General features: G+C 40.9%; 1 protein-coding gene across 1 annotated transcript in view; it reads right to left on the reverse strand.

The window, feature by feature from the left end:
• The window catches only part of LRP2 (LDL receptor related protein 2), a 152,164-nt gene that overhangs the window by 24,952 nt on the left and 112,372 nt on the right, over positions 1-14,840 (reverse strand). Inside the window, exons 54-63 of the mRNA XM_025174591.2 lie at positions 13,815-13,992; positions 8,962-9,158; positions 8,315-8,560; positions 6,818-6,946; positions 3,427-3,546; positions 3,021-3,137; positions 2,758-2,874; positions 1,996-2,133; positions 831-953; positions 523-651 (exon numbers count right to left, since the gene is read on the reverse strand). Of these exons, the coding sequence (XP_025030359.2) occupies positions 523-651; positions 831-953; positions 1,996-2,133; positions 2,758-2,874; positions 3,021-3,137; positions 3,427-3,546; positions 6,818-6,946; positions 8,315-8,560; positions 8,962-9,158; positions 13,815-13,992 (1,494 nt within the window). The remainder of the gene's footprint in view (positions 1-522; positions 652-830; positions 954-1,995; positions 2,134-2,757; positions 2,875-3,020; positions 3,138-3,426; positions 3,547-6,817; positions 6,947-8,314; positions 8,561-8,961; positions 9,159-13,814; positions 13,993-14,840) is intronic.

Consider the following 14,840-nt stretch of genomic DNA (forward strand, 5'->3'; position numbering starts at 1 on the left):
TCCTTCCTGATTTGCTTTGAATAAATGTGCTGGAAGAGTAGAGGGGATGCCAATCTCTCTTCTCCTTGAGATCATGTTGGGGGAGCATAGTTCACTATCATTTGAGGCAGTCTTCCATAACTCATTTCCTTCTCAATGTGTCAGTTTTCAATATCCATAATCCCCAGATGGCATGCCCAAAGGATTATGGGATTTATAACCTGACATTCAGGGAGCACCAGGTTATTGAAAGCTGCTTTAAGTTGTGTGGTGGAGATAAAAATCTGCATTCAACCTTCAACTGCTGGAATGGTGCTGCCAAAATCATAGAAGTGGGGGCAGATAAGAAGAAAGAGAGAGAGAGAAAGAGGCATCAGTGTGAGGGATCAGGTGAGGGGCATTTTCTCTTTCTGGAATTGTTTTACTTCAATGGATTTCCCACAATTTTCCCTGACACATGAAGGATCTACCTCACCCCATCTGAGAAATCCTGCGAGGAAAAAAAAGTACATATAGTTTCTATGCAATTGCAATAGTACTCACTGCAGCCCAGCTCATCAAAGTGGTTTCCACAGTCGTCATAATTATCACATACATAATGCAGTGGGATGCAATTCCCATTACCACACTTGAATTCTTCAGTCGTGCAAGGTTTAGGAGTAGGTTCTCTGCCTGCATAAAAAGGACACACAGACACTTTGCATAACTGTGTAATAATTGGTAAATTATGTTGCTCCAAACTATATGGACAAAGCAAGAGGGTAACTGTAGGTCTGGTCGCCCGAAACTAAAGCAAGAAACAGCAAATTCATCTATTAATTCTCATAGCTTAGGTAAATGGATAAACCTACAGTGCTCTTCCTTCTCATCACTTCCATCGCCACAGTCATCCTCCTGGTTGCACAATTCATGGCTGTAGATGCAGCGATTATTCCCACAGCGAAAGCGGAAGGGGGGCTCACAGACAACATCCACTGAAATCAGAGAGGTCGCCAGAGTTTCAATATTGCTTATAGGTCACTGTTTCAAAATACTTCCTGAATGTTAGACAGTAGTTCTAAACTACTAGTAGAACTCATATATTTAAGGAGATGGACTAGTGCAAGCATGAAGTTTAAATTCACCATAATCAGGGACAAGTCATAAACATTCAGGGACTCACCAACCCCATCTCATCAGAATTATTTCCATCCAATTATCTGTGCTTAACATTTGGCCAATATTAATTCTAGTTAATACAAGGTGGGGAAAGCCCAAAGAACCTGGCTTCTGAATTTCATTCCCAACCCCTCAAGAGCAGCTCCATTCTGAGACTGGAAGGAAGATTTGAAGTCAATCTTTCTTTTACTGGCTTTCCTCCATGGCAAATTTAGTTCTGCTCTGTTCTGTTTTTGGAGAGTTATCCTGTTGTCAGATAGAGTCCTGTGCCCCTTTACACAATTTCTTTCCAACACTGTGTTATGTTGGAAAGAACATTATATGCATAATACTTTAAACCAAATCATGACTCAGAGGCCATTCTGATCCATGAATAAAAAGTCAAATTTATATTATTCCTATGTGGATCCCTGAGTTTCTCAGATCCCACAAGTAGATCTGAGAAAGCTTTTGAGATTCTCCTCAAATTGACATGAAAAATTTCCAACTCCCTTGATTAAGTTTCCTAGTTTCCCATCATGCTCAGGAATCTCTATATGCTTAGTAATCTCCATATTTCATTTGCTGCAATATACATCTATACATCTATACACCATTAGCTATAAGAAATGCATATGTCAAGATCAAAAAGGCTGTGCAACTAGATCTGAGCGTCTGTGTGTTCTCAAAAAGCACCCTCTCCATGTTATAGAATAAGCTGATCTTGAACCTGAGCAGAGGCTGGGATATGGCAAGTTAAGCATGTGGTTGCCAGTCTATCATTCAAATATAAAATCAACTCATCAATCCCAATTCTCTGGCATTTCAAAGAACCTGTTGGACCTAGGAGCGGTCTTAAAAAACAAATCTTCAGCTTACGGCAGAATTGAAGTTCTTCATCAGTCCCGTCTCCACAGTCGTCATCACCATCACATTTCCAATATGGCTGAATACAGACATGGTTCTTGCACTCAAACATTGAAGGTGGACAATAAGAACCATTTGGATAGCGAGTGGCTGATAAAAAAAAGTTTAGCTTCAGTGTCACGGCCCTTATAATATTGTTCAAGCATTTCTTAGTCTTTTTCTTCATACACAGTCTCATTCCATATGTTCCAGTAAGTTGATGTTTTCCCCATTACTAAGATATTCCTTATTACTGGTTCATTGAGTCCTACTTTTAGAGGGGTTTAGGAATAGTAACACAACTTTAATAAGGGGTGTCTTTTAAAAAATTTTCTGCTTTGTTCCGTACCGAGAATATGTAGAATATATATTATGGAGTAAAAAGAAAGCAAACCTTTTTTAAAAAAATAATCAAGGAGAATGGAGCGTGCATCTGATTCTCCTTGTTTCCTGCAACCTCAGCACTGCTCTAGAGAGTTGAGGAATATGCAGCAGATTTTAGGGACGTGGGAGACTGTACAGGGGGAAAAAATGGGAAGAGAGCCCTACAGTGATGCTGGAGTTCTCTTTTGATCATTTCTGCTCATCCTGACAGCATTCAGTATTTCTTGAAATTTGCCTCATTATAGAAAGGAAAGAAATGTAGCTGTTTATTTCCCCTACTTCAGAAAAGAAAAGGTCATTGATATTATAAGGAACTGGCATCAAGCTTCTGTCACAAATCTGAGAACTCACGACAAGATGCTTCATCAGAGAAATCCAGACAGTCTGCACTTCCATCACATCGGAATCGTTCTCCAATACAGTGACCACTGTTGCACTGGAAATAACCTGGGTGGCAGGTCCTTAGTTCTAAAAAGAAGAGTAAATAACTACTGAAATCTTTCTTTTCTTTAAAAGCCATGGGGTGGGTTGTTTGATTTTCAAGGGGTGGTGGCGGTGGCCGATTTCCATAAAGTCACTTATAGGGAAGGACAAATTCAAATTGCACTACACACCACAGTCCAGTTCATCTGAATTGTCTTCACAGTCATTGTCATGGTCACATATCCACCGAGAAGGAATGCAGCGCAAGTTTGCACACCGATACTCACTTTCTGTGCATTCACGAGGACCTTGCAATAAGAGAGAATCATCCAGAAATGGGGTGAACTTTCACAAACTCATTCAGAAACAGAGAATATTTGGATCTGTCAATAATAGAATTTTACTTACTTGCAAAATTTTTCATTAAAAACATTTGAAATTATGCAGTTTAAAAGAGACAGCTTCCCCTCCAACCCCCCCACCAACCAAGACAACAACTTGCCAGTTATAGATAAAATTTTAGCCAGTAAACGTAAAAAGTATTTTAGTACAAAGCAACCAACACTGCAGTTTTTGATAAGGAAGGAAAGTACTTACTGCAATTTTGTTCATCAGATTCATCCCCACAGTCATCGTCTCCATCACACTTCCATCGCAATGGAATACACCGGTGATTATCACAGCGGAAATCTCCCAAAGGATCACAAGTCAGGGCTTCTGCAGAACACACACATGCCCAAGATACAGAGTAGTCAGTTTGCCAGCAAGTATTAACATGCCCTTCTCAAATGCAATTTGGAAAGTAGAGAGGTACAATAAGGTGGGTACAGGAATGGCAATAGCAAAAAATCAAACACTAAGAGAGCTTGTTTAAAGTGACTCCTCAAAGGGCATACATTGAAAAAGAGAAGAAATGCAGGTAGTCCTCATTTAGCAACTGCCCCATACAATGACCATTTGCAGTTATCATGGTGATGAAAAAGTAACTTTGTGACTAATCCTCGCATTTACGACCTTCGCAGGTCTGTAAAGCAAAGGAAAGTTTCACTTAGCCTCTTTGCTTAATGACTGAGTTGCTGGTTCCAATTGTGGTCACTAAACAAGGACTACCCATATTTCTAGCAAGCCAAGAATCCTTTCTAACTCTAGCTCTAGCTTTTGCAAAAAGAATCAGACAATCTTCACAAAAGATACATGACATAACTACTGCAAAATGAAAATAACTTTTTATCTCCTAGGCCCTGATGATTAATGTCCTTTTCATGAATGGGAAGCCTGGAAGAGACTGTTCTCCAGGATGAGATTCCACCACAGCCACTGGTTGCCACATCTTCTCATAGAAATTAAACCATCTGCAGAGGTCTTCAACTAAATTCGGTAGCAGCTACCATACTGATCTATTGATAGCACTAGCATAAGATTTTCTACATTCAACATCTGTGTTATATTTTGATTCATCTCCCGTCACTGGAGAAGGAATAATTATAGCAACCAAACAAAATGAAATGAAATAATAAGCTGCAGGTAAACACACCAGTCAATCTGGTTTTTGACATCAATAGGAAACAAATTTGCCTCCCAAGTCAAATATGATACCTGGTTGCAAGCTTAACATGAAAACAAAATCATCCTTCAGCCCCAACACATAAAAAGCAGAAGAAAGGCACTTTCTGTATTACTGATTATTCTTCCTCTGTTCTTCTATGCTTTTAACCCCAAGCTGCACAATTTTTGTTGGCCTGAGGGCTGTATCAGGCTTTCTGTGCTGGGCTGAGGGATGCTTTCCAAAAGTTGATGAGGCCATGGCCCATTTAGGGAAAGAATTCCAGGATTGTTAAGGGATGAAATGGGTGCCTTAAACACTTGCAAGTCTTAAGGCGCCCCTTGGGCCCTTTAACACTCTCCCTAGTGCCCTAGAACACAGCCAAGATCCAATTGTCTTGGACTATCCATTCTTGTGGGGAGTGTTGTGAAAGCTACAAAAGGGGTGCTGGCAAGCCACTTGCAGCACCTAAGCTTCATTTTTATCTTTATCTTTTTATTTTCAAAATGGATGCAACTGGAAATGCCATCATTATTAATTTTATGAGAATCATCAAGCTGAAAAGTAACTTAGAGGTTATCTGATCCAACCCCCTACACACTGCAGGATCCACTAGAACATTTTTGATGGACAACCATTCACTTTCTGTTTGAAGACCGCTGGGGAAGAACTCACCACTTAATATGGGAGCCTGTTCTGCTGATTGACAGCAGACACAGTCAGGAGATTTTTTTCTGATGTCTATCCTGATCCTCCTTCCTTGGGATTTTACCCACTGGTTCTGCTCCTGCTCTCTGGGGCAATGGAGAGTAAGGCTACTCCTTCTTCTATGTGACACCCCTTCATATATATGCTTTCATATCTCCCTTCAGTTATCTTTTCTGTTGATTAAACCCAGAACCTTTATCTGTTTCTCACAGTGCTTGGTTTCTAGTACCTTCACCATCTTAGTAACTCTCCTCTGAACTTGCTGCAATTTGTCACTGTCTTTTTTGGACTTTGATGTCCAGAAGTGGACAAAATACTCCAAATAGGATCTGGCCAGGGCAGAGTAGAGTGAAACAATTATTTCCCAATGAACTGAACTCTATGCTCCAGTTAATGCATTCCAAGGTAGAATCTGTTTTTAGCAGCTGCTGACTCACACTTAACCTATGGTCAACAAGGACAGCCTAATCCCTTTCATATTTAACTCCTGGCAGGCAAGGTTTTCTCCATTTTATACTCGTGCCCTACATTTTTCTTACCCAGATGCAGAACTTTACATTTCTCCCTGTTAAATCCCATCCTGTTCGTTTCAGCCCACTGCTCAAGCTTATTTACCATATATCTTTTAAATTCTTCTTTCATCTAAAATGTTAGCCACTCCTCCCAGCTTTGTGTCATCTGAAAACTTTGTAAGCCCCCCTACCCCCAACTCCTTCAACCAAATCATTGATAAAAGTGTTGAACAGCACATAGCCCAGGATAGAGCCCTGCAGCCTCCACTAAATAGTTCCCTCCTAGTTGAAGTGGAGATATTATTGAGCAGTCATTTGGTCAGCTGTGAGTCCATCTATTAGGGGTTGCATCTACAGCCCTTTTTTGCCATTTTATTAAGTAGAGTATCATGAGATAGGGATGATATTTGCTTCCCTTCAGTCTTTCAGAACCTCACCTTCAGGAGTTCTCAAAGATTACCAAGAATGGTTCTGTGATCATTTCTGCTTTAGTACCCTGGAATGTAATCCATGTATTCATTTAAATTAACCAAGTTCTCTCTTACCCTCTCCTTGTCTATCCTAAGTTGCAATTCCCTCATTCCCCCAGTGGTATGATGATCACCAGCTAGGGCTCTATGTCCTTGCTGAGAGAAGGCAGATACAAAATAGAAATTATGAAGTTCTATCTTCTCACCATCACCCATTACCGATTTACCACTTTCTCCTAGCAACCACTCCTCTTTGGCTTTCCTTTTATTTCAAACATACCTAATTTACCATCCTTTGGGGATGTGTCAAATGTTCAATTTTTTGTTTAAAAAAAGGTAATCACAGTAATGCGGAAAATTCTTCCCACTTACAAAAACATGCAGAGATGAAAAGATACCCATAAATCTATGTTCTAATTCACAGCAAATAAGCATAAATTATGCTGCACCATAAGTGGATACAGCGGCAATTGAATGTAGACACTAATAACTAGGTGATAGTTTCAGATAATTTGGATCTTCAAGGGAGCAAATATCAGAGAAACCACAATTTCAACTGCAGTAAATAAATAATCTCCAGGGCCTTCAATTTCAAGTGCCGTTAATAACCTCCCAGGTCTTAGCAAATGAAAAGCAACAATTACTGTGACATCCTGCTAACAATATTCTCAAAGAGGTCTTGCTTGTAAATGGTATGACTGCAAATGCGTGGATCTCAGCTCACAAGGCATCAATTTTGCAGCTCTTAAACCTACCACAGCCTTGTTCATCACTGTTGTCTCTGCAGTCGTTGTGACCATTGCAGACAGACCAAAGGGGGACACAGCGATAATTGGTTCTACAGCTGAATTCTGTGTGATTATCACATCGATAGGCAGGACCCACTAAAAAGAGAAAGAAAAATTTACATTAGACTATTTTCACCAAATTCTTTATTAGAGAAGATGATAAGCACCACCCCAAGGTTGTTTTCAAAAATGTAGTGGCAAATAAATAATAGACATTAATATACATTCATTTTCAATTCAATTAAGTGTTTTCCACATAAAGGTGCTCAAGCAAGCAATACAGAATTACTGTATTTAAAAAACATAAATGTATACTATTTATGTTTACATAAATAAATAAAATAGTCTTCCTTAATCTGGCAACTTCTTCCACCCAGTAATTGGGAGAGGATTCCCAACACATCTGGATGGTACCAGCTATAGGAAATCTGAATTTTAAAAATTCCATTCTTCTTTGATGGTGTCCCAAGTTCATCGTCAGAAGTGATCCCTTTACTTACGATAGGATTAGATAGTACCTAACTTCAGTTCTTCCTGACTGTTTTATAATCTTATAATTGCACTGGTCTAATTCTCTCCCACTAGCAATTGTACTGGTCTAATTCTCTCCCACTAGATTTTCTGAACAAGTATTCATTGTATATATCAAAGTTATTGGGCCTAGATAATTTGGTTGAACAGAGTTTACAATTCTTTAAAAACTTCAGGGTTTAGAGATATCCCACAATCTCAAACTAAATCATTTCCTGATATGATACATGGATTCAACAACAGACTTTCTCATCAATTTCATATAAAATTGCTAGGGTGGGTTTTACACTACATTTTCCCAAACCTTACAGATGGCATATTATATGTGAATAAAAAAGGTCTTTGAGTCTGATGTTCTATGCATCTATTCAGAAATAAACTCAATGAGTTCAATGGGACTTATCCCAGGTATGTAGATACAGGATGGCACCCTAAAGGGTTAATTATTTCAAACCAGGAATGATATGGACCCTGTCCTCTATCCCAAACTGATTTCCAAAAGAAAAGGGTCCTTTATTTATGGAAAGGAAAGAGGAAATGGAGGAGGAAATGCAGTGGAACAGTCCCAAACTATTAGTAGTTTTTTCCTTGAGGTCTTTCACATCAAAGTCCAAAGTGAACTCCCTAAAGTGACCCCAGGCAAATAAAGGCATGTTCTTTCACCACTTTCGACACACAAGTAACAAATTTAGTCAAGATTAATATTTATGCATAAAGAATCAGATCTTTCTTGAAGTGGAAGCAATGCGATTGCCCTTATTTCGTGTTCTGCAATATGCAATATAGGAAAGATGCACCTCAGAGAGTTATCTCACTGCACACTTGTTCTCCTGCTTTTCACACTGTTTGGCGGTTACTGCTAAGAGTAAAGCCCAACAGTGCCTCTTAATTGGTACAGCAATGATAAAGTCGTTCAACATGTGTTTTGCTTACTGCATTCATGAATTGGTTCGTCCGAGTTATCACCGCAATCGTCATCCACATCACATTTCCAGGACTGGGGGATGCATCGGCCATTGTTACATTTAAACTGGCCTGGAGGGCAAGTTCTGCTGGCACAGTGAGCGCTATCTTCATCTGAATTATCACCACAGTCATCCTCTCGATCACACTGCCAGGCTTCTGGGATACATCGTTTGTTAGCACATTGCCACTGGTTAGATTCACACTGGTGATTGGCTAAAAGAAACCATAACTTTACATTACTAAAAAATTCATAATACAATTTCACTCAGAGGATGGCAAAAAAAAAAATCTGACGTGCAGAAAGATGGGGACACTTTACACAGAGAGACATCAATATGGAGCTGCCTTCTCCAGCCCAGGTGCCCTCCAGGTGCAATGAAATTTCAACTCCCAGAATTTCCAGGCAGTTCGGAAATCTAGAGAGCCCCAAGAAGTGAATCTGATGGATGTACTAAAAACTCAAAGCAGCTTTGATCTTGGGAGGATCATAAGGACTATCTTGTTGAGGTTTTCTCTACTTCCTATTCATAGAAAAGGAACAACCTAGACCCATTTCTGTTCATGATAAATAACTGGGTGATATTTATGAATGGATTTGAGAGCTTGCCACATACCACAAAGCACATTATCTTCATCAGATCCATCAGGACAGTCTGGAACAGCATTGCACAAGTAGTGAGAACTAGTACAGTTGCCATCACTGCACTGGAACTGCCCGACACGGCAGTACCTAACTGAGCACGTGGGAGGTTCATCAGACCCATCCCGGCAATCTCTTTGGCCATCACATTTCCACCAGATAGGAATACATCTACAGAAAACAGAAAATGTGTTTCTTTGCAGGAGGCAGATAAAAATACAACTGCAGAGCCTTTACCAGATACTCAAAATGAAGAACAGTATATTGGACTTACCGTGAAGGTCTATTTTCTGCAGCAGATGGGGTATTCTACAGTGGAATACTTCCCCTTACTCTTGAGGCAGGGCGAGAAGATTCTCACAGTACCTCCCATGAGAGGAAATACTTTCATCCCAAGTTTTGGAATAAGCATACTGTTTTTCTACAGCAGAATCAGGGCATAGGATAGGATCTTAAATCCAAGAGCCTCCTAGTCCTTGCTAGGTATTATTTTCTGCATCCTTCTCTCTGACATCTCCCTGACCAAAGCTATGGCTATCCGGAACACCACTTTCCAAGAGAAGTTATGTATGGCTGACTCATACAAGGGTTTGAACCATGCTTAAGTTACAGTTTGGAGTATTAGCTGAAGGTTCCATGGTGTATACTAGTGGATAGTGGTTGGTCTTAGTAGGAAGATCTCCCTAAGAAAGCTCTTGAGTGAGGATGGCCCATTTATTGCTCCCTGATGATAGGACAAGTAAGACTCTAACACTTGCCTATGGAAAGTGCCTGGTTGTAGTCCCCTATCCAGGCCTGTTGGAATGAAGAACAGGGTTTTGAGAGTAGAGGATGATGTTCGTGGGGTTCTGTTTCTTTTGGTCCTTCTTTAGAAGGCTTGTCACATAAGCTCATATATGTGAATGGTAGAAATTCTTTGGGATGTTAGGATGTTCTGTTCAGCTTCGTTGTCATATCCTAGGCTAGTGAAATGGTCCCACTCAATCCCTGGGCACATAGCTCTAAAAGCTGGGGTCTGGGTAGTTGAATCCACCAGTCTGGCAATACTGAGAGACTCCACAGATGAGAGGTAGACAGATTGGTGAGCTCTATGTACCAGGATCTTCTAGGCCAGTTGGATATAATTAGTATCAGTTCTGCTGTCTAGTCCTGCACTAGTTTCAAGAGTCTGGGGATTAGGAACAGAGGAAAGATATATGCCTTTGGGCCAGATGGTACTGAAGATGTTTGTCACTTATGCTACCTGGATTGGAAAACACGAGATGAATTATTTGACCTCACAATTGGTGAGGATCAGTAGGAAGTCCAAATATTGATGGAATTTGCTCGAGCATCCTGGAGTTGGGACTCCAGTCACTAGGGTCCAGGTATCTGAGGCTGTACTAGTCTACTGCTGTACTACAGACTTCCTATTGTGTTGCCAGATATGGTATGTTTTCCTTGACCCAACAAAGTTTGGCACATTCTTCATCAGCTGCCTTGAGATGCCACCTATCTCTTTCCTGATAGTCCTACTGTCTGTTGGGAAAGATGCTGGTTTTTTAGGAGACTCTTCATCTTGCTCAGGGCTAGTCATATTGTGCACAGTTCCATGAGGTTTATGCTGCCTTGAGGTGCTCTTTCATTCAGACTGCTGGAGTTATTTAGCCGAGGCAGGGTGGCTCTGCTTCTGAGATTAGTAAACTGGATTGGTGAGAGGGCTACATGTCTCTGCCCTTGGACAGCACCTCCAAGAGTCACCACTTGAGATAATGCTTCACCTTTGCTGGAATAATCAGGTGTCTCCAGTATCTTTAGCTTATTAGATCCCTGAAGGTGAGGAGACTGGAGTGGAAACTCACCCATGAGTTTATGCAGGCAAACATCTGACTGGTCATCTATGTGACTGTATGATACTCCAAGGGCAGAGACCTGTGCTCATGTGTATGACATTCTATGGATCGAGAGGTGAGTGAAGTTTGTCAGCTTCCCATCCACTTGGAGGGTCAGATAGTCATCGTTGTTTGCTTTCCCCTTCTTTCTGTTGGGGGAAAGTGTTCCCCCTAGATTGGGGTTAGTATGGTTTGTTTTAGAGTGTCTGCCCCACCCCCCAGGTGACCTGTATCTCTTGTAGTCCCAGGATCCATTTTTGGTTGCAGTAGAGATAAAACGAATGGAAGATATGGCCAGATGATCTGCTTCTCTTCCCAATATATGCTGCATGGGGAAGGGCTTTCTTTTTGTCTTTGATTTCAAGTGGGACCTCATCTACGTCCCTCCACTTTGACCCATTTAACAGCCCAGTATATTTGGTTTATGATTGCTGACCCACAGGAATCTACTGGAGGAGAGCTGAGGAAATGTAGGGCAGCCCAAGGGAAGATATAAAGCTAGGAGGCCAAGGAGGAGACAACCAGGTGTTCTCACCTTCACCCAATTCTGCTGTAGAGACTTTGCTAAATACTGTGGGGGAAGGATGGCAAAAAATAGGATTGCTAATCCCTGAGAAGACCTCCGCTGCCCTAAGGGAGCCTTGTGTCAAGTTTCAAACCAGGCACAGCAGTAAATGTCAACTCTTCAGACCACTGAGACCTTATTCAGGAATTGGCTTATTCAGCAGAAGGTATAATGTTACTAGGTAAGTTTCTTTATTGCACATTAGAGTAGAATTGCACACAGAAGTCAAAGCTAATGCAGAAGTCTGCTCCAGGACTTAAATTCTAAGTTTTTCTCTCCTGCCTTTCTGAGTCAGTGGATATCTGGCCATTTTCTTACTGGCCTTGAGAGGCACCTGATCTATGTTGACAACACAGTTCTCTCTAGCCTGGGAAGTGCTGGTTCCTGCCTTGCCAACTTCGTTCCTTACACCTTCATGGTGGGGTTGGAGGCTGGTTTTTGCAGATTGAGAAGCTGTAGGAAGTCTGAGTTTTGGAAGACACTTGTAGATTCAGGGACTGGCTGGTGGTCATCTTCCTCAACAAGGGACAACTCCCCTCCTCCCTATCTGACTGGTCCTGAGATCAGAAGCTTCTGTTATCTGAATAAAAGGCAATCAGGGATTGGGCACCCAGTGCTGCTGGCCTCTGTCACCTCTGATGCCAAAGGCGTAGCAATAAGCCTTCCAGCTGCTATAGGTTTCATGCAACTTTTGGCGAGTGCCATAACAGTGGTCAAACAGCATAGTACTGAGAAGAGTGTGTGTGTCTGCATGGAGGTTGGTCCCTGGTCAGAGGTCCTCTGATGTATCCCTAGATAGGAAATTGCTACCTGCACATTTGCTGGTCATGTCAGGATAACAGAGGGAAAAAAGAAGAAAAATAAATGAAAAGTAAGAATAGCAAAGATGGAGATCTTCCCAGATTTATGGAGTTCTCCGGAGAACCAACAGGCATAATTCTGTCTACAGCAGGGCAACTTGGGATGGAGTGATCTCCTCATACAAGAAGCACTCTCAGAATCTCCTAGCCATACCTTTGGAGCAAGATAACCCACTGCAGAATGGAAAATGTGAATGTTATTAACTACACTTTTCCTAGCACCCGACTGATACATCTTTGCAGTAAACTTAATTACTAGTTTCGACATACACACAGTCATTTGTCCCAAAAGATAATCCTGAATGTGTGATGACCCCCAACTCCAAACACACAAAAAGTAAGTCTGACTGGAAATATAGTGATAGAGGCCAATTGTTTTCTCCCTAATCAGTCTATACTTAGAGCTTGGTGACTATACTCTATACTTGGAGTTTGGGGACTATATGATTTGAAAATCTAAATCAAGAAACCCAGATGAAATCAATTATTCTAAACAATTCTGATGAGCACAACCTTAGTATTTAGAGTATTTAATTCAATTATAAGTAAGGAATAAGTCTATCAAATTGCATATATCTCTGCTTATAAACTGCCCAGAAAATAATGCTGAACCTCGATGCTCATAATTCCTACATAGCTCCAGCTTTGAATCCAATGAGACAGAGTGATGCAGAGCGATGTAGGAGCACCATGGAATTTCTGCAAAGAACAAGGGTGAGAAACCAAATGGCCAGAATTTTCAGTTGGCACCTTCAAGAGTTGTTAGCCTTTGGAGAATAGGATTCTTCACTTCTACTTCTGTAGCACTGCCTGTTGTTACTTGTGCTACCAGAGAGACAGTGGTGCTATCATTAGAGTGAGCAGACTGGACTAACTAATAGGACTATTCTTTGGAGCACTCCTGAGTATGCATGTACACACCTTTACAACTCCATAAGCCAAACCCATCTTTTCCCAGAATCAAGCTGCAGCTGTAGAGCTCAGCCATATGACCCCAGAAACAGTCACAGTTGCTTTAAGGAGTTGCCAGCATGTGTTACAGTATGTGAATGCCCCCTGTATTCCCAAGCACATTTTCCCTTTTGAACCCAAAGCATTGCACAGCCCTGTTAGTTAGTCCAATCTGCTCACTAATGATAGCACCACAGCTTTCCTGGTAGCAAGAGTGACAAGAGGCAATGCTACAGAAGTAGAAGTGAAGAATCCTATGCTACCAGGGCCTTCAAAGGCCTGCAGTTCTTGAAGTTGCCAGCTGGAAATTCTGGGAATTGTAGTCCAACCTTCTAGAAGCATCAGTTAGGAAAGGCTAGCATAGTGATTAGAAGGTCAGACCAAAACGGAGAATTTCAGGTTCAGATCCTCACTCTACCGTAAAGCTCACTGAGTGTTCTTGGACAAAGCTTTTTCTCTGTGTGATCTATTGATTAAATGGGAATCAAGAACTATATACAGTGTCCTAACTGGAAGTATCCTTCAAGTGTAGGATATAAAATGCTATAAATAAAGCAATGATATCATTACATATGCCTACCTTTCAGTGTCAGCACACAGGAATTGAGTGCTGGAGCACATTGGGAGGCAGTGAGCTGTGCTGCCCAACTGCACTACCATAAAGTTATCAGGACATTCACAGGAATAACCGTAGCCACCACTTTTTATTAGACACAGATGAGAACAGCCACCGTTGTTGGTCCCACAAGGATTACTTACTAGTAAGAGATGAGGTGAGAAATATCTAATTATTCCCCATCAAGGAAATGCCCACAAATGAAATTATTGCCAATAAAATGGTAAAGAATGCTTCAATCTTTGGTCTGATCTAACAATCCAATGTTTGGGTTTCAACTTACAGACCTGGATCAGGATACGTTGGACCCAAACACAACATTTGAATTGTTCCCTATTTTTGCCATATGTGAAAATGTTTAAATGGAATATTCAGCCCAATTAACACCCTAGAAATGTCCCCTGACTTATTAAATAGAAATTAGTCAAAAGTTCCATGGACTATATATAATGTGGGTCTGATGGCAGATTATGTCCAGTTTTGCCTTACATCTCTGCAAACCCATGAGAAATGGCAGGTCCTCTTGAGATTTGGAATATGGGACAAATATGGACTGTATCTGAGCAAGCAAAAACTACTTCAAAACGTTCATCAGAAGGGATTGATAATCCAAATCACTACCAAGCTGAAGTTAAACTGAGGATAATAGTGTATGATAAACAGATGCAAGGAGCAGAACTAAAACAAGCTTGGCAATAAGCTTTTCCTACTTCTTCGTATAAGGTTCACCAGGATCGAAATAGACAAGCATCAACAGAATTTAATTAGTTCAATGACTTGTGTATGGAGAAGGGATAGGAAAGCCATGGACGGGAAAGTCAAGGATTCTAGGCTGCGACAAAGTATGGAGTTCCATAAGGATGCTTCCAAATCTCATTACTTGGAAGCAAAACAGTTGCAAGTGTCCCTTCGTAAACTGCCCATGTGTTTCCACTTCCTACTTTTATGACAAAGCTACACGCAGAATCCAGAATCTTAGGCTTTAAATAA

Source organism: Python bivittatus, unplaced genomic scaffold (genome assembly GCF_059951505.1).
Source record: "Python bivittatus isolate LINGU-HERP-01145 unplaced genomic scaffold, Pbiv_v1 ctg000480_np1212, whole genome shotgun sequence".
NCBI lineage: Eukaryota > Metazoa > Chordata > Lepidosauria > Squamata > Pythonidae > Python > Python bivittatus.